At 37.2% G+C, this 27,641-nt stretch overlaps 2 protein-coding genes across 3 annotated transcripts; one reads left to right on the top strand and one right to left on the bottom strand.

Moving 5' to 3' along the window:
- Positions 1-1,847: 1,847 nt before the first annotated feature.
- On the bottom strand, positions 1,848-18,386 carry dmpd (F-box protein dmpd). Of its 2 annotated transcripts, none has more exons than XM_034973905.2 (8): positions 18,248-18,386; positions 17,613-17,921; positions 17,041-17,289; positions 15,655-15,850; positions 14,118-14,322; positions 13,680-13,878; positions 13,000-13,113; positions 1,848-10,322 (listed from the first exon to the last, which is right to left on the bottom strand). In XM_034973905.2, the coding sequence occupies exons 2-8, from the start codon at positions 17,886-17,888 to the stop codon at positions 10,101-10,103; spliced, it is 1,461 nt and encodes a 486-aa protein (XP_034829796.1). In that variant the 5' UTR covers positions 17,889-17,921; positions 18,248-18,386; the 3' UTR covers positions 1,848-10,100. The 2 variants fall into 2 exon arrangements, with proteins under 2 accessions (XP_034829796.1, XP_069358486.1); XM_069502385.1 differs by having other exon boundaries at positions 17,613-17,918; positions 18,248-18,360.
- Positions 18,387-19,494: 1,108 nt separating this feature from the next.
- bigmax (helix-loop-helix-leucine zipper transcription factor bigmax) lies at positions 19,495-27,461 on the top strand. The gene is made up of 5 exons (XM_069502049.1): positions 19,495-19,679; positions 20,039-20,118; positions 20,788-20,898; positions 21,728-21,925; positions 24,032-27,461. The coding sequence occupies exons 1-5, from the start codon at positions 19,604-19,606 to the stop codon at positions 24,197-24,199; spliced, it is 633 nt and encodes a 210-aa protein (XP_069358150.1). The 5' UTR covers positions 19,495-19,603; the 3' UTR covers positions 24,200-27,461.
- Positions 27,462-27,641: the final 180 nt, after the last annotated feature.

Consider the following 27,641-nt stretch of genomic DNA (forward strand, 5'->3'; position numbering starts at 1 on the left):
AGTGGGTCGCCGATGGGTGGACAATTTGGTGCAGCTGTCACTTGACAGAACTGCAACTGAACTGTAGGTATAACTCAATGCTGCAGACCGATTGTTGCAGTTTGTGTGTAAATTTCTGTCTCGACTGTTCAAATTTCTAATAGTTTAATTTTTCTTAAATTACCACTTTTTACATTGAGTTAAGTTGCGTTTTTAAGTAAACTTGCTTTAACGGTGAAGGAAAACATCGTGAGGAAACCTGCATGCCTGAGAGTTCTCCATAATGTTCTCAAAGGTGTGTGAAGTCTGCCAATCCGCACTTGGCCAGCGTGGTAGACTATGGCCAAAACCGTTCTCACTCTGAGAGGAAACCCGTGCTCTGTAGTGAGCCGGCGATGGGTTGATCATGATGATGATGACATTGAGTTAGTGGGTACGGGCTACGGCCCCTAACTCACAACGTCTTTCGGCGTTAATACAGTTACATACTAAAGTTCTTCGGACACGTCTTTCGAGTTCTGGCGTGGAAGTGACTCCATCGAGTCTTGTAGTGTTTTTTACCCGACTGTGAGGCGAAACCCAAAAGGAAGGCTACCTATTTAACATGTATGTAGGAATGTATGTCCTTTCCTATGTCCGCTAGTAACTACCTACTCGATTCGTCTTGATGTTCGGGCTGAAAAAGATGGACTGTAAACCGCAGTAGAAGTTTATTGAAAACTCTTAAATCTTACTTGTATAGTTGTTATCAATTAGGTAGGTACACACTACCCACACCCGACGCTATGTCGAGTGGCGTGACGTACCTAATATTTGTTTCTGCCATAATCTTCTTTGGCAAACGGATGATGTTATTATGAAATACTTTCGATTTCACTTGGCAGGTTAAACAGGAATATTAAAATCTTAGCACGTTGATTGATTTTGATACGGATTAGACCGGGAGAACAAAGGCAGGTGACATTTTTAGGGTTCCGTATCTCAGGAGGAAAAAGGAACTCGTTTAGGATCACTTCGTTGTCTGTATGTCTGGCACAAGTCCTGTCTAGGGTATCAAAACCTATAGGGTACTTCCCGTTGACCTAGAATCGCGAAAGTGTAGTCCACGCAGACAAAAGCTAGTTACAAAATATATTAAGTATTTCACGAAAAAGTTTTAGTAGGTATGAGTATGATACATACTTACCTATTATATATTTTTTATTTTATTGAAATCGCTTTCGTGCTGGTTGTGAAATGGGATAATGACGCCATGACAAATGAAATATGGCCGGTACGGTAAGTAAAATGTATCGGGTTTGGTACGTACAAAAAAGGTTTTAAATTATTGTGCAGTTCCGAAAATACATTTTTATCTTATTTTGATCCATACCTTAATATTACAAAATAAATATAAAAGCCTTGCCTTTCTGTTACACATTCATGCCTAGACCGCTGAACCGATTTCGGCAAAAGTAAGGCGAAACATGCATCCTGGGGATGGGCATAAGTTTCTTTTAATCACGAAAAATCAACGAGTTCTGTAATGAAATCCTTTCTTCAGTAAAGTAGCCAATTCCGAGCAAGTGGGAGAAAAGTAATATGGACCGTTCGTCTGGGATTGTATTAATATAGCAAGCGCCCGCGACGCGCTGTCGGGAAGCTGTAACGACAAAATATATGGCTCCCAGCTCTATCGAACGAAACGGGTGCACGGCGGGCGCTTGTTGTAATTCGTCCCAAGCACCAACACAGCGTACCGTCCGCGCGTCCGGGGCGCTTGGTACATCCAAATCCTTAGTAGTAGGCATATAAAAAATAATTGTGCGCTGCACTTGCACGCAAATTAGACCGTCGCGTTGGGATATTGTTAGAAATAAAATATTCAATGGACTTCACACATTTATTGTATTTTTCTCTAATAAAATACTTTATAATAAAACTATTATATTATGTTATAAGGATATATACAGCAATTGACAGTCTTGCTGGCTGTACACCCACCGGAACACAACTTTGTTTTACCCTTAATGCGTTTAGTGCACTTATATTTTTCCAACAAAATTATTTTAACCTAAATTTACAGCCCTGACGTCGCCTTTCAATTAATTTATTAAACAAAGCATTTGCCACAATAAACACCATTCAATGGAAATCTTCAAGTATTGCACTATTGAAGCAGAAATTGTTAAATAAATATAAGTGATAAGTACTATTATAAATACTTTAAATTGATATTTGGAACCCATTAAATCTTCGGAATAGCAAGCGTAATAATTAGCACTTTGTAATTTAATTTAGGCACAATTTGTTTTCGATCAGTAATATTATATTTAAGTTTTTGTTTTAGAGCATACTACGTATATTTTTATCGTTTAAACAATATATAATGCATAAATTGGGAGAACGCACTTGGCATATTTGCTCTGTGTCAACTGTCATGTCAAAAGTCAATACGATTTACCCAGTAGGTCGATTTCGTAAAACCTGCATCAATCATTATTACAATCTCAATTGTTGTCATTGGCTGAATTCGTGCGATTCTTGTTGCAACAATACATTGTAGCCAATAGTGAGCGAGCGTCAACCAATCAGAGGTGATCGCGATAGTGACATTGTAGCTGTCATTCTACCGCAATCGAACAGCGGGTTTACCTACCCAATTAAGGACTAGAATTTTTCACATGACAGTAATTGAAACATGCGAGCAAATATGGCGAGTGCTTTCTCAAAATGTATGCACATACATACACGCAGGTATCTTACGTAAATTTACTGAAATTCAGCTTATGTAACATCACAAAATATAAACCACGAAAACATTGAGTTTCACAAGTCAAGAATAATAGTGGAAAAATATTACACTAGAAATCGCTCTGCACTCTCAGAATATATTTCAAAATGGTCTACTTAAACTATTATGCAATATTATAATATATACAATATAAGAGGAAACTAAAATAGCTTAAACAATTATAAAATCCAACTCATTTGTAACCTCACCTTTAATCAAAATAATGAAGTAAAAAATTATTATTGCAGTGACAAAATACACATTCTTTTATTAAGACAAGACAATTACTAATACAGAATCGAACAGACAAAACCTGTAAGACTAGGCTATATATGGGTTCATTATCAAATGTAACTAATACATTCTGCTTTGAATATATACTAATATCTACTCGTTCATAACCAAACCTACTATGGTATTTGTTAAAAAAATATAATAATATATTAAAATACCATTGTTAAGTATGTTTATTTAAACAATAAGCAAAAATATAAGACGACCCATATAATATTAACATAATATATAATTTGGACCCATTGATCCAAATTACATAATTGCTCAATTGACTTTTGTGTCAGCTTAAAACAGTTATTCGGTTTCTGTGTTAGTGTTTTGTCTGAATGTGAACGTGAAGCACTACTTTTTTAATAAATAACTTAACTTAACTTGTTAAAAACTGCAAAAGTAAACAGGGTACGTACTTACACATTTATTTGCCCAGCCTAACCATATTTAATCCCAGTTATACTTTTTTAATCGATTTGGGATTATATAAAATAATAAAATATTGGTAAATCTTTTATTATTATTTTTTCATTTCATAAATTCCACTTAATCATCCTAATCAATGTGAAACAATCTACAGTTCTACACACGGCATACATAGTATGTACAATAATACCTAACTATATACAAAATTATAATGTATACTCTTCCATAAACCAAAGTATGAAGAATATTATGACACGTTGTCTAGATGTTTAAATCTTAAGTTGGTACAATAACTTGATGTCCTTTTCACTTTCCTTTGCTGACGCGTTTAGGTACAGTTTAGGAGATAACAGATTTGTAGAGCGTTGTCCCTGTCATTGAGACCGACAAAACGTCATATAAGTATGAGTGACAGAGACAAAGCTCTACAAAGCCGAAACGTCATTCTAAAGGCCGATGTACATTACTTTCTGCCGCGTACTGTACCTAATGTAATGGTTAGGCTCAGATAGATGGTACTTAAAAAAATACTACTGAGAGAAAATCGTTCGCAATAAAAGATGCACATGTTATCGTTTTAATAAGTCAGGATTTTTGGCAATACGGCTTTTGAGTACAACCCCTCTACCACCGACAATGAGATTATGGCTATTATCTATGATACAACTCGATGATTACAATTGTCATTATAACTACTGTGGCGTTTGACGACTCTGGTAACTGGGCATTCTTACTGTCAAAAAATGTCTTAATTTGCACTTGTATAAATGTAATGGAGCCTTAATGTTATCTCACACAAGACTGAACATTTAACACTAAATTCATTCATTTTATCATAAACTAGCTGATGCCCGCGACTTCGTCTGCGTGGAATTAGGTTTTTTCAAAATCCCGTTAGAACTCTTTGATTTTCCGGGATAAAAAGTAGCCTATGTCACTCTCCAGGTCTTTATCTATACCCATGCAAAAAATCACTTCAATCCATTGTACCCTTGCGACGCGATTGAAGGACAAACCAACAAACAAACACACTTTCACATTTATAATAAGGGTACTGATGTACGCAATTCTACTATTATTGTATTACAGACAACTAAAAAGTTACGTAGAAAAGTGACGGATCCTCATTTTGTAAAACTTTGTAGTATAGCCATTTTAAGCAATTCCCGAAGATTTTTTTCAATTTTTTATATAAAAATCTGTAGCAATGAAAATTCACATAAATCCGAAAGTTATGTTTTGAGATGGTACTGGTAGATTGATATTTTCATGTTGTAGTATACTAATATAGCAAAGTAATTTTTGAGTTTTGTGAAAAAACTGTTCTACGATTATGACGATATGTACAAGAACAGTAATTATTACGACAATTTTATACAGGGATATCATATTCGTTTAATAAATTATGTATTTAATTAATAAATACTGTCACTGAATAAAATAAGAAGTTCACAATGAAGATACATAATGATTATCAAATATCAATAAATACAAAAATGTAAATAATTTATTTCAACATTAACCTAAAATGAACAGATTTTTTATGGCCAAATAAACTTTATCCGATCACATTTTGATTTCACAATACAATTTCACATTTTTGGAGATTTCCAAAACAAAAACTGTCAAACATAAAATTTTTCCTCAGTTAAAAATTATTTGGCCCAAATTAAATGAATTATCCACAAGATAATGTTCCAATAGTAAATCCTGACTATCTCGTAACGTGTATTGAATTGTAATATTTGTGCGTGATTGTCGATAGATAAAAGCGTGGTCAGATATACCACGAGTGATGATTGAACTTAGTTTGATATGTTCCATAATAATCAGTGACATGATGCAAAAATTGTGTGAAGCCCGTGAGCGCTTTTTTAACTTTACAACACAAGAGTGTGAGAAAATAGGTTATGCAGCCTCTACTGACTATCATTGTCTCAACTGTACACCATGTCACAAAAATATTTATTTTCAACTTGTATATTAATATAACCATAAATACATTCATTTGTACATTACACGAGAGATTTGTTTAAAATATTTACAAATAAAAACAGCGTTACGCCTCCTACGTCTATTTACAGTTTTATAAACTAACTAGGGCTGTAAAGTAAACTAACTAAAACTTATTAACACGTTACCTACTAAAAATAAATTTACTTATATTGTCATCGACATTTTCGAGCGGCATAGATACAAAACCTTAGATAGATAACTTTTGAAATATAATATAATGTAGCCATTTACATAATACAATCTTATTATTTTTACAGCGTCTATTTATGTGTGAAAGTTAATTGCTAAATAAATAATTCCATATTCACGTAACAATACGAGGCTACAAATATTTCTTTTTCTCTTTATGAAGTCATGTCGTGTCGTGATTATTATAAAAATCCCGTTGTTCAGATAGATTATTATTTTTGAATCGAAAGTTATGAAGTGTTGTTACCTCGATAATATCGATAGAAATAAAGCATAATTTTTTTTGACATTTGGGTGATGTCTCAGGTTATTCCTGGTCATTTCTGCCACATACATGCAAATTGTGGCACCCGCTTTCACCTACTAAGTTTCTCTTAAAATAAAAGTGTTGATCGTGATACAGAAAATTTGCTTCTTTATCGACATTTTTATTACACAAGAAGCAAATATTGGCAATCATCTTAACTATTTTTCTATAAGCACAAAAACATAACTCGACAATATTCCTCATAACTTATAATTCATAGAAATCTATCTATCCATTTGGTATTCAAATACTGCACCGAAAAAAATAATATGCAAAGTATCAGTTCTTTAATACTAGGTTATGAAATTAGTTATGTGCAATTTCATATAATTCTAAACTCATAATTATGGTAAAAACTGGGTCCAAAACTCAAAAATCTTGTTAAAATTGCGTCAAACCCAGTAGGTCGATTTCGTAAAACCTGCATCAATCATTATTACAATCTCAATTGTTGTGATTGGCTGAATTTGTGCTATTCTAGTTGCAACAATGCATTGTAGCCATTTATAGCCAATAGTGAGCGAGCGTCAAACAATCAGAGATGATTGCGATCGTGACATTTTAGCTGTCATTCTACCGCAATCGAGCAACAGCATTGCGGATTGACGAAATTCAATGACAGCGCGCATTCGCCGCCAAACATTGTTAATGTCAATTCGACGGCTTCTTGGTAATTGGCCATACAGCCCAATACGGCCAAGGCTTAAAAGCTAGAACCCAGAAACCCAGGCTGTACTTAAATGGAGTAAAATGTTTATTAAAGCATTATTTTGTTAATAAAACAATTCTTTATTAAACTTTCTTTTTCCTATTAGATTGTGTAGGTATGTAAATTAAATCTGTTATTATTCACACTTTTAGATGAGTGTAGATAAAAATACTAAAACGGATAAATAGCATTCGCTTAGCATGATAACGTGAATTTGATATAATACAGTGGCGTTTACTACAGTATAAAACTGCGAACAACTTATGGTCTAAAATCCCGCTATAGAACGACCTTCACCGAGCTGGTTAATGGATGAAACGTATTTTATATTCAATTTAATATGTCAATAAATATATTGCATATGGGTTGCCTAAAATTTTCAGTCCAGTATATGAGTAAATAATAATTTTTTTTTTTAAAATCATATCACCGGTTTGTTTAATTGACAAATTCCATACCAATCGAAAGTAAAAAGCCCATAGAATATGCAAACGTTATTTTTTCCCCGGGTAGGCAGGTATAAACAGGTAAATCGATACTAGTAACTTGCACCGCGTTAATGAATAAAAGTTAAATGAAAATAAACATTATTTCATTAACCTAACGTTTGCATATTCTATGGGCTTCATACTTTCAATTGGTATGGAATTTGTGAAATGATTAAAAAAATAATATTATTATTAATTAATAATCCTGGACTGAAATTTTTTAGGCAACCCATATGCAATATATTTATTGGCATATTAAATTGAATATAAAATACGTTTCATCCATTTACCAGCTCGGTGAAGGTCGTTCTATAGCGGGATCCTATACTATTATATAAGTGGCGAAAAAAGGAACTATGGCAGCCATCGTAAGGACGTCAATAGTGTGTAAAAATGACTTCTCACGCGCCATTTTAACTTTATGTGTCAATTTTTATGTCAAAAGTATGATTTTATTCTGACATGACAGTTGTTCCATAAAGTTAAAATGGCACATGAGGAGTCATTTTGTGCGGACTGTAATTATTGTACACCAGTCAGTATTGTCCCTGACTGGGTTGCCGTATTAAAAATCGAAAATTGTTGTATCTTAATAAATTAGATTTAATATTTCGTTTAAACTAAATATTTATTATTTACTAGATGATGTCCGCAACTTCGTCAGCGTGGATTTAGGTTTTTAAAAATCGTGTGGAAACTCGGATTTTCCGGGACAATAAAGTAGCCTATGTCCATCCCCGGATGCAAGCCATCTTCGTACCTTTCGTCAAAACCGGTTAAACGGATGAGCGTGAATAGTTAAAAAAAGATAACTAGACAGACCCACTTTCGCATTATTAGTATGGAACAACAAAGATGTTAAAATTAAACACCCTTCAAATTAATTAAAAGTTTGATTAAGATAAATTATAAAAATTATAATATGTTTGATGTTTATAATTTGAAAATTTTATAAATCAGATTTTGTAAATCAGATACTACTTCAATGGAATGAATGGCGTTTATCAGTATACACTTGTATTAGATTCGTTTGTGTGATTCGTGAATACAAGAATCCTTCACAAATAAGTATGTGATTTGTTTTTGCACTGCTCTTCACTTACCACCAGGTGAGCTTGCAGTCAAGGGCTAAAATTTTAAAAAATCTTCATTTTCATTTGAGGGATTGATGTTTGTAAAAAACACGAATATAGATTCAATAAACGAATCGAATACGCGTGAATGCACACAAGCACGCTAAAACGACATCCTTCAGATCACAGATAAGCAATTGGTTGATCTATACTCATTCTTTTACATTCGTGTTGAGGCTAACATTCAGGGGATTAAAATAAAATATATATATTTTTTTAAAATATAGTTATAATATAAGCGAAGATAGGGTTTATTCTCACGCTGATATTCGATGCTAGCTACCAGCGCGTATCATGTCAGCGCCGATCTGTCAGCTCGAGTACTTTTAGTATCGTGCTGATTACCGAGACCATCATTAAGCTCGGAGATGCGAGCTTGGCACTGTGACTGCGGACCAGTATGTGACGAGCGGATCCGGACGGAGAGGCACGCGGGGATCTGCGTTCATGTGTATATCTGCCCCGGAATGGGGAGAATGTAGCAAACGATTAAAGCAAGCAAGATTGTAGTAGTAGGCAACTTTCCGTGAAAAATCGCCGTTAAGAAAAATTATAATTTCACCAAATAAAAAATATTTAAAAGTAGCAACAAGAGAGAAGGACAAGGACAGAGAGGACTAATTTATAGGGAGTCAAGAAAGCGCCCTTAGGAAATATGCCAAGAGCAAGTAGGTACCGGGGACCCCTCCGGAGATTTGGCCCATAATATGGTTGAGAGGTTGGTGTTGAAAATGTTGAAAATACTCTATTGATATTCGACCTTCGAAACAAGATGGACGGATAAGAAGCATGCAAGCATGCAGCGCGCATGCTCCTTATCTTCTGTACTCACTAGGAAGCTGTAACCAACCATTGCACGTTACCGTTAACAAAAAAATATATAGCGTACGTGGTTATCGAGCGCAGTCGAAGCGCCGCGAAGCAAAGAGCGCTCGCACTGCGAATTGCCAGGTGACAGTATAGCTCCAGCCAAACGAGCGTAATTTTTGGAGTTGTGAGTCGCGTAATTGACGCTGCATTCGGTGTTATTACAAAAGTTCTGTTTATCCCTCACGGCGATGCAAAACGAGTTGTGTTGTTTCTATTGAACGTAGATTACTAGACAAATTTCAAGCGACTCGCAACTAAAAAATTACGCTTTGCTGAATCGTAATGTGCGCGGAGTAGCACTGCTTGCGCCGACGCGTGTGCGCTCAGGGCGACGACGCCGTCACCGCGTCTCTAGACTATGAATAACGCGTAAAATTTGACTCCTCATGTGCCATTTTATCTTTTTTTACTTTTCAAAAGTAAGATTTTAGACCTTATTTTTAAGGTGAACCGTACTTTTGAAATGACAGTTGACCCATAGAGTTAAAATGGCGCGTGAGGAGTAATTTTGTACGGACTGTACATACCGAGACGTTGTCAGTCCACGGACACACCGCCACCGCGCAACATGGTGAACGGCATGGTGTACTGGTAGCGCCGTTCACCATTCACCATATTGCCTCATTGCATCAGAATAAGATGAACCAATAACCTTCTATTCGAGTTTTTGCTTTGATTTTGCCATTTTCTGGTCATATGTACGCAAACACTAACTTTTTTTCTTAGTTAAATTCAACATGTTCATTATGCGACACGTGTGATATTCTTGGATAGCAATAAAATGTACAGTGATATGGCAAAATCAAGCGGCAGCTGTGTGGCGGTTGCGTTTAGTCTAGATGGTTACGCGAGGCGATGTCGGTGCGGCCGCGGCGCCGTGTACACGAGCCCTGAGGCGCGGCTCCCGCAGTCGGCGCGCGTCACCTCACAGCTTGCGCGGGCGCGTGAGGCGCCGCTTCTTGCGGTCGGGCGTGTGTGCGGCGTCGGCCGAGGCGCGGCGGCGCGCGGGCGGCGAGCTAGCTTCTCTCTCTTCGCTCTCCTTCGCCTCGGGCTTGGGCGGCGCGTCGGTCGGCGTGTCCACCGCGACCGCGTCTTTGCTGCCACTTGCGGTCTCCTCGCTCGCCTCTGCGCTCGAACCGGCCGCCCACTGTAATCACACAATCATTTCATTTCATTATAACGTCTGTGTCACGTCGTCGATCTGTTGTGGCGTGATTTAAGGACTAAAGGTTCGTACGCACCTGAGCGGCGCGGCGCGGCGCTTCAGTGAGCTTCACGTCGCGGCACAGAGCTTCAAAATATCATTTCTATCATTATGTATGGCGCATATCGCACTAGAGCGGCGCGGCGCGGCGCTTCACCGCGCGTTGCCGCGCGGCACGGCTGGAGAGAATATTTTGAAGCGCACCGAAGCGACGCGCAGTGCAGTGACGCTAGTGCGACATACCCAGCGGCGCGGCGCGGCGCTTCAGTATGCGTACGTCGCTCGAATAAGATACACGCGCATCTTGTTAGGTATTTAAAGTACAGGCAAGAATCGGCAAGATAGACCTCAAAATAAATAACGTAGGTTTAATTTTTGACACATGACGTGTTCCTCATGCTCTTAGAAGTATATCCTCAAAGGTCCCAACCCCTAGGATGTCGGCTTCCCCCCTTCCCAGTGTCTAAATGTATAAATGTCTCTCCGAGCGTTATGAGAAAACATCAATGGTAAAAATAATCCTGATTAAATAACTATAATATATTATGTACATATTATACCTACCTACTTCATCTAGGTAGAATTAATAGTTTCGGAAATATGCCTACCTATTGTACTTGTGTTTATATTATACTAGCTTATGCCCGCGACGTCGTCCGCGTGGACTACACAAATCTCGAACCCCTATTTTACCCCCTTAGGGGTTGAATTTTCATAAATACCTTTTTAGCGGATGTCTACGTCATATTAGCTAGTTAGCTAGCCAGCATGCCAAATTTCAGCCCGATCCGTCAAGTAGTTTGAGCTGTGCGTTGATAGATCAGTCAGTCAGTCACCTTTTTCTTTTATATAGGTATTTAGATATAATATGTACCTGTGTTTACCTGCCTATTTTATATATTCTATTGCACATAAAAGAAAGACATTTTGCGAAAATGCTTTTTGTAATGTAATTTCCACAGAACCTAAGGGACTAGCTGATGCCCGCAACTTCGTTCGCGTAGATGTAGGTTTTTTAAAAATCCCGTGGAAACTTTTTGATTTTCGGGATAAAACTAGCCTATGTGTAGGTACACATAGGCTACTTTTATCCTACAGGGTATAATCTATCTCAGGTATATAGGTACTAGTAGGTAATTCCCGGAAATGTGCTCACCTATAGAAAAATCTAAATCCACGCGGACGAAGTCGCAGGCATCATCTAGTTGCATTTTTTTTAGATTTTTAATCCCGTGTGAACTCTTTGATTTTCCGGGATAAAAAGTTGCCTACCTCTGTCAATTCCCGGAATGCAAGCTACCACTGGTCCAAACTTCATATAAATGGGCCTTTAACAATCCTGTGGAAATTCTTTCATTTTCCAGGATAAAAAGTAGCCTGTCCTTCCCCGGGATGTAATTCAACTTTGTACCAAATTTCATCAAATTCGGTTAAGCTGTTGAGCCGTGAAAAGCTAGTAGATAGACAGACAAATACACTTTTGCGTTGATAATAATATAAGTATGGATATGCATAAATATTTTTTATAATTTCCATAAAAACTATCATCATCATCATCATCATCATCAACCGATAGATATGTCCACTGCTGGACATAGGTTTCTTGTAGGATTATATTACCGACCTGTGTGGTATACCTATTGTTTCTAATGTAATTTCCACAAAAACTATTAGGCAATAGCATAAAGAATTTTGTCTTCGACATTCTGAAGTAAATGTGAAATGGTACAGAGTCATTAAGAAGGCGAGGAAACAAAATGTGATATCCTTCTTGATATCGTGACTTTGGTATGTCAGCAATCCATTTCTTCTTCTTTTTTAGGGTTCCGTACCTCAAAAGGAAAAACGGAACTCTTATAGGATCACTTTGTTGTCTGTCTGTCTGTCTGTCTGTCTGTCTGTCTGTCTGTCTGTCTGTCTGTCTGTCTGTCTGTCTTTCTGTCTGTCTGTCTGTCCGTCTGTCTGTCAAGAAACCTACAGGGTACTTCCCGTTGACCTTGAATCATGAAATTTGGCAGGTAGGTAGATCTTATAGCTGACATTTGGGGAAAAATCTGAAAACCGTGAATTTAGGGTTAGATCACACAAAAAAAATTAAATTGTGGTCATGAACTAATAATTAGTATTTTCAACTTTCGAAGTGAGTGACTATACCAAGTGGGGTATCATATGAAAGGTCTTCACCTGTACATTTTAAAACAGATTTTTATTTATTTTTATGCATCATAGTTTTTGAATTATCGAAATCATACGACTGTAGTACGGAACCCTCATTGCGCGAGCCTGACTCGCACTTGGCCGGTTTTTTCTCTTCGATAATTCGTTCTTCTTCTGCACAACAAAGAAATAATAATCAAATCCTCTTCACTGTCGCTCATCTTGCGACGTTGTTGCTCGTACGCGAACGGGTGTAAAAGTGACGCGCAAGTGACGCGAGCTGCCGCGTACTGAAGTTGTAGTGCGGTAGGCACCGTCGAGCGGCCTGAGGTGACGCGTTCTGCAGTCGGACTGAAGCGCCGCGCCGCGCCGCTCAGGTGCGTACGAACCTTAACAGACACTTTTGCCAGTAGGTACTGCAGTCTGCAACTCCTTCACACTGTTTACACATGCGGCAACTGACCTGCGCTAGAGCGGGCGAGAGGCGCAGAGAGGCGCCGCACTCGGCGCACAGCGGCGGTACGGCGGGCGACCGAGAGCGCCAGTATTGCAACTCCGTCTTACACTTGTTTAGCTCCTGAAACATCACAAATAATATACTGTATCTGTATTGAAGCCATAAAAATAATAATGAAATCAAAGTTCTATCACTTTTTACTAAAATGGAAATTTGTATTTTAATCTTCATACCAGATTATTAAGATACGTAAAATTATTAAGAATATAAAAATTAAACTAAAAACTACGTATTATATAAGAATGTAACACATCTGTAGTATGTAGCTACTATGTTATGTAGTCACCGACAAATTCAACAATTATTATTATTGACAGTCGAAAAGTGTATAATGCGTACAAAATGAGATTTCACTCGTCATTTTAACTTTGTGTCAACTGTCATGTCACAAGTACGATTTTAGTCCTTATTTTAAAGGTAAACCGTACTTTTGACATGACAGTTTACACAGAGTTAAAATGGCGAATGAGTTCTCATTTTGTACGGACTATACAATGGTACCCAATTGGAACAAAAAATTAAATGAACTAATAAGTAAAAAATTTCACATTTTAAAATGGCGCCAGGTATTTGTATTTCAAAAATATTATAGCCAGCGGGATGTTAACAAAATACAATAATTTTACCTGCAATAAAGTCTGAAATTTTCTACTAGTTTCCTCATTCTTCTTATCATAGTCATCCAACCGGTTTGCATATTCTAAAGTCTGCTTCTGCTGTTCGGCGATCTGCTTCTGTTGCTCCGCGATTTGCTTCTGCTGCAGAGCCGTCTTGCGCTTACAACTCCTGAGGTCACTTCGTAGTGCCGATAATTGGTCGTTGTACCTGCAAACATTGATTTGTTTAGGAATTAATTTCTAACTTATTTTTGAAGTGAAAACTGTTCAGGTGCATTGGGCGATTTTGGGATGGGTAAAAACTTCAAGGTCGCTTCATCAACCTGCTAATGATGAGAGTATATCTATAGCTATAAGTATGACGTGTTACATGTGTGTCTAAGGGTCTCCCCATTGGCACACTTCCCAAAAACGGAGGCTAGCGTTTGTGTAAAAAATGGTACAAACTTCTTCATGCCCTGCTTGATGCGGTGGATGCGCTTGCGCAGCACCATGTTGCTCTGCGGCGGCGGCGGCGACGGCGGCAGGCTCTCCTCCAGGTACAGGTTGACGGACGCGCGACGCTCGGCCGCGCGCTCCGCCGCCGGCGACGCTTCGAAGCCGGCGGGCGGCGGTGAGTCCAGGCACAGGTAGGACTTGCTGCTCTCGCCGGCTGCGCGCAGGCACATGCGATTCAATACACATTTTCACTGTCGTCACTTTGGGTAAATGTGGTGAGAGGGACGAGGATGTGCACTACGTCCTGTGGGAGTGCAGTCTGTACTACAACCTCTAAAGCAAGATGAAGATGGGATAGGGTGCGTGGAGGCAGGCCCTGTGCACTACCAGAAGCTGGTCTCGTCGGAGTGAACTTCGCCGAGTTCGCACACGCGTGGCATAAGAGGTGGAGCTGCTCAGACGTACGTACGGCAGCGACGACGGAGAAGAGGGCGCGGAGAGGAGGAAGACATCCTTGTCTTCCTCCTCTCCGCTTTCTCTTGGGAGAAAATAAGGTGGAAGATGTGACGAGAGCAGAGGAAGGCAGCGGAAGCGAATACAGCGAGGAGGAACAAGTGAGTGAAATACATATATAGACAAGGAAGGCAGAAAGGGGAGAAATACATATTATATAGACAAGGAAGCAGAAAGAAAATAATTTGTAGAGAGTCAAGGCGCCCCGAGAAACACGCCAAAGAGTAACGAAGGGGCGATATTACCGTTCCGACCCATATAACCGAGAGGTTGGTGGGGCCATGAGAGGTGGAGGGTTGTCGTCACTTTGGGTAAATGCGGTTAGAGGGATGACGATATGCCCCACATCCTGTGGGAGTGCAGTTCATACCAGGACCGATAGGTTACACAATGTCATAAGAGCAATAATATATATATAAGTATTATAGTGATTAATTTTCTTCATAATTATTACAATCTTTATTGATTCAACAAGACAATAAAGGTAAGCCTAGCTATTACAATAAGGCTTATAATTATTATTGTATTGTGTACACAATTATGTGGCTTTGTTTTTCCTATAATAATTATGTATAAAACTCAATAAATTTTTGTCGAATTTCACTGTTTACAAACTACGCCGGTGTTACGAATACTCTCGACGATATGCTTATGACTTAGCGTTAGCACTTAAAAGCCCAGAACAAGAAGCAAGACTACAACGCTGAGTGAAGCGAAGGGAGGGGCATCTGTAGAGAAGAGTCATCTGGCATAGCCCGCCCTAGGGGGTGGGCCCCCTGCTATTGGTTCCTAGGTAGGTATATGCCTGAAGTTTTTACATCAATTTTTTTTCAAATAATACATAATGATCCTATTTAATTTAGACCTGTTTCACAGTTCATTAAAGTTTCAGATTCAAACTTTGTATGTATATTTAATCAAGTATGGTTTAGCATTAGATCTAAGTTAGGTTACCTATAGATTAAAATATTATCACTTAGTTTTAATGGCAAAATTTAAAAAAATATTTCAAAGCTAAGAAGTGGGTACTTACGTGAAAACGCTGTAGTGATATCAAAGAAATCAGTACCAAAATATGTGATTTCAGGTAAATTAGGCTCAATGTGCTCCTTGAAGTATTCCATGGCCATTGTGGTCAAATCAAAAAGCTCATCTGTCACCTTATAAGGTCTTGCAAGTTTTGTTGTTGTTTTCAAATATGACAAAATGCTATACACCTCATCAAGGATCTAAAAATCACCAATATTCTTTAAATCAATTTATCACAGGTACTAATTCAGTTGAACAATTAACAAGTCTAAAAAATATATGCTACCCTTTTCATACTGTTTCAAGTGGAAAAGAATATTATGATCACTTTTAGCCTTGTCAATATTAAGTATATATATATTAAGTTTTTCCAATAGATCAGACCTTGAACTGTTCATTAAAGTGATTTGTATAGTGACATAGTATTAGTGACAACATATTAATCAAATCAAAGCTAAAGGGTTCCAAATGTTCCTGGTCTGAGAAAATAAAAAGAAGGTTCTTAATTCGGCACATTTTACCTGACTACTTCAAATCAAAAGGAAGATTATGATTTTAGCAGTCTATATGTGTTTGTATCAGATTCTGTGTTCCACTGTAGCGCCTAATCTATTTTGATGAATGAGGTGTCAATTGATTTGTTATTATGGTCCAGGTGACTCTACATTTTATAGGAAAAAATCTATCTAACAGATGTTACATTCAAAAAAGCGAAGGTCTCCAAAATTTTTTTGTTATTGTTATCGAGTAGGTAGTTGTGTCAAATGAAAGAGGAGAAAATTATGAGTTCATAAATATAAATACTATAGTAGGATACTTATTATTTAAATATATTATTATTAGTAAGAAATGTATATACATTTCTTACCAACAACATACAATAATTATGTAATTGTACTACATTAGTGTATTTATTAGGCAACATTTATAACGTTTTAACTGCAGATATACCTAAGATGCAAAATCATTTTGTTCAAGGGCAAAGTACCAGTTACGTTAGTATTATTATATATTGTGTGGTTTAGGACAATGTGTAGTAGAAGTCAAATCCTAATCAATGTATGTAACTGGTAGCTTCATATCTTTTAACACTGATCATCATAAATTTAAGGATCCATCCCATATATTTTGATCAATCATTGAAACTGCTGGTAAGTTTCTGATATTTCTCAACTGCCATTCCAGGAATAGCACTATTCTAACTATTAGTTGCAAATTTAATTTACTGCAAGTATTTACTCTTAAGTATAGTACAAGTGACTTGCCAAAACTAACTTCTGCATTTTTAATTACTAGTGGATACTTCAGCTAGCACTGGATATTATAACAAAGTTAGTGTGCCTGAGAGCTATAACCCAAGAATTTAATTGTGTACAATTTCAAAACTCACCTCTCCTGGGAAAAAACAGCAATGTTTCCTTTCTATATGTTTCCCAAACGTCATTTGTAGTAAACTTAACCGCATATGCAATGTTTCAATTATATCAGATTCACATGCAAGTGGGTGACTTCTGCGTGCGGACTCCCTGCGAGGCATCTTTGCCTTGATTGCTTGGAAACGATGTAGCATTTGATTTTGTAGTCTTTGAAAGGTGGAATTTAAAATGCCACTACATACTGTATTACAATGCCGGTTTACCTAAAATCAGATTAAATATTTCAATAACATGTTTGTCAGAACATTCAGTAAATATAGAAACAAACATTCCATTTGCTTATTTAAATGCAAGCTACTAGATGGTGCCTGCAACTTCATCCATATCGATTTAGGTTTTTTTTAATCCAATGGGAACTTTGATTATCCAGGGCAAAGAGTAGACTACTATGTCTGTCCCCAGAATGTAGGTACCTACACTACCTAACCTTTCTACTAAACATTGTCAAAATCAGTTTAACAGATGGGATGTAAAAAAGCAGACAGGCAGACACACTTTCTTGTTAATAATATTAAGTATGGATTACCATTCTTAGGTGTGAGACACTTTTAAATCCCAAATAGCGAAATATCTTTTCTAAAACTTCAATAGGCAAATCAAGCAAGTTAGTGGTAAATAACTTGGGTGCAGGTATCATGACATGTTTGGAGGTGCTGGCGTGCGGGGACGAGCCCCCGGGGAGCAGGGCGCTGGAGTGGCGAGTCACGCGCGCCACCGTCACGGGCTCCGCGTGCGAGGGCCCGCCGGCCTCGCTGCTCCCACTGCCACCCCCGATACTACTCATCTGCCTAGTTGACACCATCTTGCCCCGATGCTATTATATTAATTAGTACTTCTGAAAAAGTTTCTTCTATAAGTAATAACTTTACACTCATATTGGAATTAGAAAAAAATAAAAGGACGGAAACAATTTTTCATCATAGAGCAAAATGTAAAATATTGAGATTTCAAACATAATATTTCATAAATGTCTATTATTTTGTGTCTATTAGTTTGTTTGACACTGATACTGAATAATAAATTAATTGGAAGGAGAACCGAACAATTCTAAAATGGTGGCCACTGCTGGCTAGGTCACTCGAGTTGAGTATTTAAATTCAAGTGGTTATCAAACATTCAATGCGTTAATATAAACTCAATTTATTTAAATAATACACTCACTCAAGAGTTCATGCACATGATTTCATTAAATAATAGAGATGTTACGTATAAATTTTTTTAGTAAGACGCAATAATTTCAATAATGCTCTGCTGCTTTCACGAGAAATATTTTTCCTTTTTGTTTGAGTTGAGACACAGATTAATAGGGATGAGTTGAGACTTGAGATCAATGTTTCCACTTACAAGTTTTGTTTTACCCTAACTTCTACTCCTATAGACACTAAAAAAATACCTATTCAATTCATCCTAAAAATTCGAAATACCCTTTCTTAGGCCGGATAATAATCATTATTTATTTTAATAAACTTCATCACACAAGCTTCGTAAAAACATTATTTCACGATCCTAAATCTTGGTTCATTGAATCTTATAACCAGCACAGTACAAAACGAGAAGGTAGCTGTTAAGTCATAATTTTTTCTAAAGTGGGTAGGTACCTGGGGTGTTATGGATATTCGCATCCGTATCCACAAATACGGAATATTTGCATTAATTCTGACATCCACATCCGCATCAATTAATGTGGAGCTTTTGCGGATGCGGATTCATAATTCCGCGATGCAGAATAATTTGCATTAGTACTCTTTTTTAGATTTTGAGCTTATTCTAAAAAAAAATACAAAGTATACAATGAGTGACAAATATACAAAATACAGGATTACCATTTGAAGTTCGATTTCATTTAATTACTCTTAAGTCTAAGGGATCATTTAAGCTAACATGTGGCGGGCACGAGCCATGGAACGTACGAAATGCGGATGAGGCACGGATTCTAAACATCACGAACATTTTATATATGTGTTAGCTTAAATCATCCCTAAATCTCTTTTCCGACTTCCAAAAAGGAGGTGGTTCTCAATTTTCTAACATTTAAAAGTCATTGCCAATATTAGTCGTTTCACTCTAAAATAAGGCGAAATCTCCAAAAGTGGGAACACTGATCAAGAGCAGTATTGCCAGATCAGATTTAATAAAAGTTCTGTATCGCGTTCACTAAAGCCACGGACGAGAAGCTTGTTTCCCATAGAGTAAAGCTCCCACAGCCACAGACTGCGGAGTGCTATAGTTTTAGTTATAAAATCCCGCAAATTGCTATTGCGCTGGAACCATGTCTCAATGCTATGGTAAAACCAAAACCTTAGCTAGAAGACCTTGGATAAGACGTACCTAACACTGCGTTCCTTCTGCGTTCACTGTCATCTGTCATGTCATTGTTTTCGAAATTGGAATGTCAATGTCATACAAGAACAACAAGTGGAGAACACATTAAAGGTGGAGAAGAGGTTATTTATCACTGCAGCGTTTATAGTTTTTATTTTATTCATTCTTATTGTGTTTTTATTTCTTCGTTTTATCATGTATTCTCAATGTGGAAGTAGTGGATCTATTCAAAATATACATCAGACACCGTCTTCATCGAACCACAACTCGGGTTAGTTGTTTAAAATATGTACTTATTATTTATAACAATATCAACAGCTATAATATTATATGAAATCAAATATTGAATGCACTGAAGTGTTGAGCCGTGAGTTAGTTTATTGGTGACGACTGACGGGTAGTGTCGCATCAATATACACATTTACTCTTTGTGTCGCAACCTAGCAGGCAGGTATCAGCGGCAAGCGGGAGCAAAGTGCAGGCGCACAGCATTTTCCCGCGCGCCCTGTGCTTGCGGCGTAGGGTAAAGACCTTTATATTTCATGAACATCAAGAATTCAAGAACTTTGTCATCACCTAAACATTACACATGACAGAATAATATTATTTTAAAACAACGTGTTTTTGTAGAAGATGAAGACGACAGTGGTGACAACAAAGCGTCAGCACTTAGCAGTTTCAAAGAAAGAAGGAGAGAAGCTCATACCTTGGTATTTATACAATATTCCTAACGTATTTTTGCAGTGAATTGATTTGGCCAGAACACTGAGCAGTGACCACCTCTGTTACCACTGTGTCAAATAAAATTATTGTATTTTATCTGCCCTAACTTCGGTAATACTGCATATTATTATCATAATTAAAACTAGCTTATTCCCGCGACCTCGTCCGCATAGACTATACAAATTTCAAACCCCTATTAAGCAACTTAGGGGTTGAATTTTCAAAAACCCTTTCTTAGAGGATATTTACGTCATAATAGCTATCAGCATGCCAAATTTCAGCCCCATTCATCCAGTAGTTAGAGTTGTCTGTTGATAGATCAGTCAATCAATCAGTCAGTCAGCTTTTCCTTTTATATAATAGACTAGTATGATATACAATATATCCAAGCTCTCATTAAGATATAATTAACATATTGCATCACTCTAGATTAGCATCTTGTAATCTGCAATAATTGGTCAATTTCATGTTTTCGCTAAGCAAGTTTTTTGTGAATTAAGCATCCTATACCTACAAAGTATGACCAGAAAGATAAGAAATTATGATATGGGTATTGTATATTATATCAAAATGTAACACTGCCTCATTATTGCAGCTACAAGATGCCACATTTATAACGACAATTGGTGTTCTATAGTAAAATTCTTTGTAAACAGGCTGAGCAGAAAAGAAGAGATGCTATAAAGAAGGGATATGACTCCTTGCAAGAACTGGTGCCTACTTGCCAACAGACTGATGCTTCAGGATATAAACCCAGCAAAGCTGCTGTAAGTGTTCCAATTTCCAACTCAACATATATTTGACTTTGTTCATGTGATTTAGGTCCATCCATCTGTGGCATCCGTTTTCTACCACATATAACCTAGACAAGAGTAGAATAGACATCTTCTGAAGCACACCGCAACCTCACCATTGTTATACATGATTGTCGTCAGCATGCGCAAGCGCGTCTTAATAAAAAAATATATTTAGGAACATTGAATTACACAGCCATAGCAGTTAAGCATAATTAAAAAAATACCGGCCAAATGCGAGTCAAACTCGCGCACCGTGGGTTCCGTACTACAGTCGCATTTTTTCGACATTTTTGGCACAATAAATCCAAAATTTGATATCCATAAAAATTAATAAAATTTGTTAGAATGTATAGGTAAAGCCCTTTCATATGATACCCCACTTGGTATATTAATCTTACTTTGAAAGTTGAAAATACAGTACTAATTGTTTGTTCATGAACACATTTTAATTATTTTGTGATGTTACACCACAAATTTACGGTTTTCGGATTTTCCCCCTTTACGTGTGCTATAAGACCTGCCTACCTGCCCATGATTCTAGGTCAATGGAAAGTATCCTATAGGTTTCTTGCCAGACATGACAGACAGATAGGGAAGTGATCCTATAAGTATATAATTTTTCTTTTTGAGGCTCGGAACCCTAAAAAATAAGCCAGTGCGATAAATTCATACCTAATGAAAGATCCTGTTGCGTAGATTCTAAACCTATAATAATTATAGTCAAGTATATAAAAATAAAAACTGTCCGTCTTTGATGGAGTTAGGGGTAATCTTGAACCTTATCTTGTTATTGATACAGGTTCTACAAAAGTCCATAGACTACATACAGTACCTATTGCAACAGCGCAGACGGCAAGAGGAGGAGCGCAACGCTCTGCGTAAGGACGTCGTCGCCCTGCGTATTATGCAGGCCAATTATGAGCAAATTGTGAAGGCACAGCATTCAGTACCCGGTCACAGTGAACAGAGGCTCACTGACCAGGATAAATTTCAAGTGGTAAGTTTAATATTTTATAGACTAGCCGATGTCCGCGACTTCATCCGCGTGGATTTAGATTTTAGGGTTCCGTACCTCAAAAGGAAAAATAAATCCTTATAGGATCACTTCTGTCTGTCATGTCCGTCAAAAAACCTATAGGGTACACCCCATTGACTTAGAATCATGGTGTAGTGCATGCAGACGAAGTCGAGAGCATAACCTAGTTTCTATAAAATAAATAAATAAAAAAGTCTATATTCAGACATTTTTCATTTTTACAAATATGTTAGTTGCTAAAAGTTTTTTTTTTTTTTTTTTTTTTTTTTTTTTTTTCACTCTTTCTCTTCTATCTGCGATCAGTCCCTGGACTATAAACAGATTGGAGGTTCGTAAATGTTCACAGTTTAGGCTTTGCACATCCAGCGATGTGACATCCCTTCTTCAATATGAATTATTATGCTATATTATGCTGGCCAAACTTGTCCTCTTAAGGCGGAACGTGCTGTTACTGGCATCCAGAAGTTGGACTGCCAGGCTGTTTTTATGACGCTCAAGTCTTTGTTTGTAGGCCTCAAGTGACCTGTCTATTTCCTCCTTTACCGTGGGGATTTCTGTGTATTCGTGCACTTCGGAGTTTTTTGTGAACCACGGTGCGTTGCATATGACCTTTAAAACATTGTTCTGGAAGCGCTGGAGTATCTCAATATTTGAGTGGCTAGCTGAACCCCAGAGCTGGATGCCGTACGTCCATACCGGTTTGATGATGCATTTATATATGAGGAGCTTATTTTCAAAGCTTAGTGAGGACTGTCGACCTATCAGCCAATATAGTTCTCGGAACTTCCAGTTGGCCTGATCACGTTTTGCCTTGATGTGATCTCTCCAGGTTAGCCTTCTATCCAAATGCATACCTAGGTACTTAATTGTTGTTTGCGTAGGTAGGATGGTCTGGTCTAGTTTGACAGGTGGGCAATCTCCTTTTTTCAAAGTGAATGTTATATGGTTTGACTTCGATGCACTAGCTCTTATTCTCCATTTTTTTAGCCAGGAACTTATTTTGCTGAGATGTTTTTGCAGTTTAAGCGAAGCAATGTTGGCGTCATTGCTGCAGGCAAGTAGAGCAGTGTCATCAGCATATGTCGCTGTGATCACATCCTTTGACACAGGTAAGTCGGCAGTGTAGATGGTATACAAGACAGGGCCCAGTACAGATCCCTGTGGTACTCCCGCTTCAATGGCATAGAAACTAGATAGACTGTCATCACACTTGACCTGGAATATCCGTTGTGACAAATAGGACTTCATAAGCATATATGCTGTGTTCGGTATACAGTGTTTCAATTTATAAAGTAGGCCTTTATGCCAGACACGGTCAAAGGCCTGTTGGATATCTAGGAATACAGCTGAACAATATTCTTTCCTTTCCAATGCTTGGCGGACTGTGTGTGCAACTCGATGGATTTGCTCAGTTGTTCCATGGTGGGCACGAAAACCAAATTGGTGAGCTGGTATTACATTTTGTTCTTCTAAGACTGGAAGAAGACGCTGTAGAATTACTTTCTCAAACAATTTTGATAGTAACGGAAGGAGGCTTATTGGCCTATATGATGAGACTTCCGTTGGGGGCTTTCCTGGCTTAGCTACCATATTTATAATAGAAACTTTCCAAACCAAAGGAAAGTACTGTAATCGTAGTATTGCATTGAAAATTATTGTGATCAGTACAATTCCTTTCCTTGGCAATTCTTTTAGAACCTCTGCTGTTATGAGGTCATATCCAGGCGCCTTTTTCAACTTTGAATTGTTGATGTGTTTACGAACTTCCCTTGGTGTTACTGGTCGCATTGGAAGCGACCAGTAACACCAAGCAGTTGCTAAAAGTTAAAGTTTAATTTGTAATTTTGTACATAGTTACTGTACGATTCAAACTTAAATTTGCGCATGCGATACGTTGTTACCCTCCCCGCTACCCCGGACACCCAAAATGTGTGTGGTGCGCAACGTTGTGCGCAAACTTCAGGGGCGCATTTAAGTTTGAATACTGTACAATAGGTACGATTTTACATATTTCTAATTTCTAAATACTTATTTCTAACCCTAGTTTCTATAATGTTTGGTAATTAGTTTCAGGGTATAATGGACAAGCTGTTTGACTCGTTCGAGTCGGTGCCCACGAGCAACTTCGCCGAGTTTTCCGCCGGCGTGTTCAACTGGCTCGAGGAGTACTGCAAGCCCCAATCTCTAAGGACATTGGTGCACGGCGTGTTGCGGGAACAGAGCTATACTCCCTAGCTTCAATTTAGCCTTGAAACATACAATGCGCGATGGCTACGTGTCCAACGTTGTAATGCAAGGGATAAGGATGTTGCCAACTAATCAAACCAGTAACTCTTTATCAAACGTCAAAACGCATTTGATATTTGGGCACTGAAATGGATATTACAAGTACGCTGGAAGAGGTGTGCCATACAAAATGACAGTTAATTTTTGTGCCAATACGAAACGCCCCAATGAGCATACCGACACCTTGTGTCAAATGATCTTTGTGTTGACACTATGTTGACAGATGTCTCATAATTTAGTTCTGAGTACCCTCATATGATGCAAAAACAGGTCGGCAATCGCAGGTCCAGCGTATTTGTATTAGTAGAGGTCCGTGTATGTAGAAGCTTGTATGAAATAGTGAAATGTGATGTCTTAACCATTTGACGTACTTTTTTGGTGTAGTTTAATCGATAATTTAACATAGTTATTAAGTTAAAAACTAACAGGATGTGGATTTTAAGTACATGTCTTGGAAAACCCTCTATTTATTAATCACTAAGAAATTATTTATCTAGGCAACATCCCTATTCAAACACGTGTATGCGCGCGTTCAGTGCTTCTTCAGTTCAGACATCTTCATGCATTTTCCGTCGCGTTTTGTGTCTGTTTAGGCTTTTAAAAACATCACACTTTAATTTTAATTCTACATCTTTTTCGATGTGAGCCGTTTAATAAATAAGTATTTAATTTGTGTAAATCGAATAAAATCGGGAAGGGAAGGCGCCAGCTAAAATTATTAGTGAACCTGTAAATTCAATCCAATCTAAATTGCTCACCAATAACATAGAGATATATTTAATTCTTCTTCTGCTTATCACATGTCTTCTTCTTCCAGTCACTTCTGTCATTCGTTAACGTATTATCCACCCCCTTTTCACGCATATCCTCTTTCAAGTTTCACGCAATCCATCCACCTTTTTATTTGGTCATCCTCTTCTCTTTTATCCTTCCACATGCATATTTAACATTCTTCTAGTGACATGGATTTCTTCCCTCCGCATTATATGTCCATACCATGCCAGCCTATTCCCCTTCATCTTTTCTACTACTGGCGCTACTTATAAATTTCCCCCTATATATTAATTCCTTATCTTATCCATCCTTGTGACACCACACATCCATCTCAACATATATATTTAGTTCAATGACCAATAATAATATTATTATTTGTGAGCAATTTGGATTGGATAGCACAGAATATGATTATTTTTGAAAATGCGTTTTTTTAAATATTTTATAATAAATACCATTGCTTTTCGACAATAAATAACAGTCAGTTATTCAGATTCATTATACTTACCTATATAGAATTGAACCATATCAATGTAAAATAATTTTGTAATTATGTGAATTATATCGTTTTTGTTTTAAAAGAATTTTAAAATAGTTGTTGTATATTATAATAAACTGTTAATTAATATTTTATAATGATTGAATACTTTTATAGCATTAATGGGGGCCTAAACCATTAGTTATCATTGTACATTTTAGTTGTAAGATAGTTATAATATTGTACTATTCACAAATGTATTTTTCCCTAAAAACCTGACTAATAATTAATTGATTATTGACTTGAAAGTTAAAATTACAGACAGATATGTTGTGTACAGTTTATATCGTTCATTAATTGGATATGTCACTAAATGCTTTATTCATAGATTAATTAGTGGTCTCGCTCCGCTCTACGCTTTATTATCCAATTGACGAGCTGGCCAACAAAATGGTGTAGTTACACTTCTGATCAAATTGTTATACTTACATTTTTCTTTAATACTGACGTTTTTAGTCCACTGAATACAAATCTGAACTCATTTCTAAGCAACTCGGCCTAAAACTGTACTAAAATTGGGTCCAAAGCTCATTATTTCGGTCACTGAATACAAACATGAACTCATTTCCAAGCAAAACAGCCTAAGACTACGCCAAAATTGAGTCCAAAATTCGTTATTTCAAACCGAAACAATACAATAATTACAGTAAAGTTTCAACAGCTTTTATCCAGTTACAGCTTTTAGTGCTTACACCATTTTGTTTGACAAGTCCTCAATTATTCATTTTATTAATGAAATTATTTGGAATTGCCTAATGAAGTAATATTGTAAAACAAATGTGCCTTAATCTGATACGCAACAAATATATTAGGTATTTATGACAATATTTTTGAGATGGTGTCCACGATAATATTGAAAGAGGCTCTAATTCCTTTATCCTTTGGCCTTTTAGCATACCGACACAATCACTCGCGGTATGTCAAAGTCAAAATGATTTATTCAAAGTAGGTATTATTGTACACTTTTTGATTGACAATTGTTGGATTTGTAAGAAAATGATGTAATATGGATGTAATACTTAAATACGCATGTACTACATTGGTATATAAGCGTTAGGCGCCATCTCCACGGGCGAGCGAATCGCGGCGGCCGTGTCACAAACTTCGATACAAACTATCGCCCTGTGGTGACTGGCCCATAGAGATATCGAATTTTGTCACACGGCGAGACTATTGCCGCGATTCTTTCGTCCGTAGAGATGGCGTCTTAATAATTTCGCTAGCAAGTGCGCATGCGTTAGTGTGCTAAAGACTCAATTAATAATAATAATAGGGCTTGGTTCAGATAGCCGCGTGAATGTTTTTATAAAACCGGCAGGATTTGAATCTACGTCTTTAAAATTATTCACATATTATTATTATTTCAAAATACTATAATATAAAATATTTGGTATAATTACATAATAATTCTGGGGAAATACCTCTTTGTTCCACTGGCGGTGGAGACGTTGAGTTGCTGGGGTGAGGAAGCGAAGGGTTTCGTGCGTGACATCGGCCGTCGTCTAAGGGAAAGAGGTTGCGATCCACGCTCTGGGGCCTACCTGGTCCAAAGGTTGTCCATCGCCATTCAGCGTGGCAATAGTGCCAGCTTAATGGGCACCTTTGGCCCAGGGGCAACCAGGGGCGGACTTTTTGACGACGTTTAATTTTAAGTTGGTAAGGTTTATTCAAGTTTGTATGTTTTATTTTAATATTTTTAAGTACTTTTAATTTAGATTTAAGTTTATTTAATAGAATTGTGTTATTATTATTTTAAAGTATTCGAAATAAACAATTATATAAAATATTATTTATAATCTGAACCTTGCCTAACTTTGACAAAAAAAAAATAACATTCTAAATTAAAGTATTCTGTGATAAGGATAATTCTGTGAATAAACATCGAATTAAACTACACAATGAGTTTCCTTAATACCCATCCCTCTCTCTAAGGGTCATGTCATGACTCATGACTTTATTCTATTAATCACATAATTAATGGTAGGTACTTGTACTTACCTACGAATGTTCTTGGGATATTCATGCGGTGGGTTCTTAGATTTCGACAGTTTTTAGGGTTCCGTACCTCAAAAGGAAAAA

Source organism: Maniola hyperantus, chromosome 12, assembly GCF_902806685.2.
Source record: "Maniola hyperantus chromosome 12, iAphHyp1.2, whole genome shotgun sequence".
In the NCBI taxonomy this organism is placed as follows: domain Eukaryota; kingdom Metazoa; phylum Arthropoda; class Insecta; order Lepidoptera; family Nymphalidae; genus Maniola; species Maniola hyperantus.